Below are 1,570 nucleotides of genomic sequence, written 5' to 3'. Positions count from 1 at the left end.
AGAGGTTGGCAGCTCTATCCAGATTCTTAGCCGGGTCAGCCTTGAAATCACTTCCTCTTTACTCAATCCTAAGGAAAGGGAAGCAGTTCGAATGGATCCCAAAATGCGAACAAGCCTTCCAAGACTTTAAAGTATTCCTGATACTTACCCGACCTATTAAAGGAGAAGAGCTCGTGCTATACCTGCCAGTAGGAAGCTGAGCTATAGCTTCAGCCTTGGTCCGAGAAGACGAAAAGGGGCAACAACCTATCTATTTCATCAGCAAAGTCCTACAAGGGGCAGAGTTGAACTATCAAAAGATAGAGAAGTTTGGTTATGCCTTTATCCTCACATCTCGAAGGCTTCGACCTTACTTCCAGGCTCATACCATTAAAGTCCGCACTAATCAACCAACGAAATATATCTTACAAAAAACGGACTTGGCAGGAAGAATGCTACAATGGCTAGTGGAGCTGTCTGAGTTCGACCTAAGATACAAAGCTTGGACAGCCATTAAGTCACAATATCTTGCCGACTTTATCATTGAATACACTGAAAGCCCGGTAAACCCCGTTATATGGAACTTGTATGTAGATGGGTCATCAAACAAAGCTGGAAGTAGAGCTGGTGTTATTCTAGAAAGCGACCAAGGAACTCAGATAGAGCTATCCTTAAGGTTCGTGTTCCCTGCTTCCAGCAATCAAGCAGAGTATGAAGGCCTACTTGTTGGCTTGAAGCTGGCTAAAGAAGTAGAGGCAGAAAAAGTGGTGGTGGTCAGTGATTCACAAGTAATAACTTCGCAAATTAATGGCACCAATCAAGCTAAAAACTCCACTATGAAGAAGTACTTGGATAAGATCCGAGAACAACTAACACACTTTTTAGAAAGTGAAGTCCAACATATAGCTCGAGAGTCTAATGCCTGAGCTGATAACCTCTCAAAATTAGCCAATACCAATCCAGTGGGCAATAATAGAAGTCACACTCAAGAGACTCTGCAATCACCATCCATATCAAAAGAAGAGGAAGTACTGACCATATCCAATCAACATTTAGGGTGGATGACTTCCATAGTCAACTACCACAAATTTGATATACTCTCTAAGGATGAAAAGGAAGCCAGAAGGCTTGTAAAAGAGGCACAAAAATACACACTAGTTCATAATATTTTATACAAAAGTGGGATCTCAATATCCCTTTTAAAATGCGTCCCGACCTCTGACGAAGGGCCTAGAGCGGGTTAGGAATTTTCTCAAAATAGAATTGGTGTTGCAAGTATAGACCCAACCCAACAATCGACCATCAATCAAATTTTAATTCAAAAGATAAGTCACAATCAATACAAAATAACTGGGAGTTTTAAGTCCCGGGTCGTCTTCCCTAGGAGTTGCAATGAAATGCTCAATTATTGGCTATGGGGGAATGGGGTTGATTGCAAGAGAAGCAAGTAATGTAAATAGGAGGAAATGAAACAACCATGCAAGGAATTAAAAGTCAAAGCAAATAAAGCAAGGAAAGAAAAATTCAAGTGCTAAAAACCTCTTGGCATGGATTGAGAGCTAAGGTTACCTATCCTAGCCATTGACCACAA

The 1,570-nt window shown here is 41.1% G+C and overlaps 1 protein-coding gene across 1 annotated transcript; it reads left to right on the top strand.

Moving 5' to 3' along the window:
* The first annotated feature begins 431 nt into the window (after nt 1-431).
* On the top strand, nt 432-905 carry LOC148545003 (uncharacterized). Its single transcript, XM_088499025.1, has one exon. The coding sequence runs from the start codon at nt 432-434 to the stop codon at nt 903-905; it is 474 nt and encodes a 157-aa protein (XP_088355151.1).
* Nucleotides 906-1,570: the final 665 nt, after the last annotated feature.

This window comes from Arachis ipaensis, chromosome B9, assembly GCF_059453495.1.
Source record: "Arachis ipaensis isolate K30076 ecotype BB chromosome B9, ASM5945349v1, whole genome shotgun sequence".
Lineage (NCBI taxonomy): Eukaryota > Viridiplantae > Streptophyta > Magnoliopsida > Fabales > Fabaceae > Arachis > Arachis ipaensis.
Note: the sequence above shows the minus strand (reverse complement) of the source record. Positions and strands in the feature narration are given on the sequence as shown.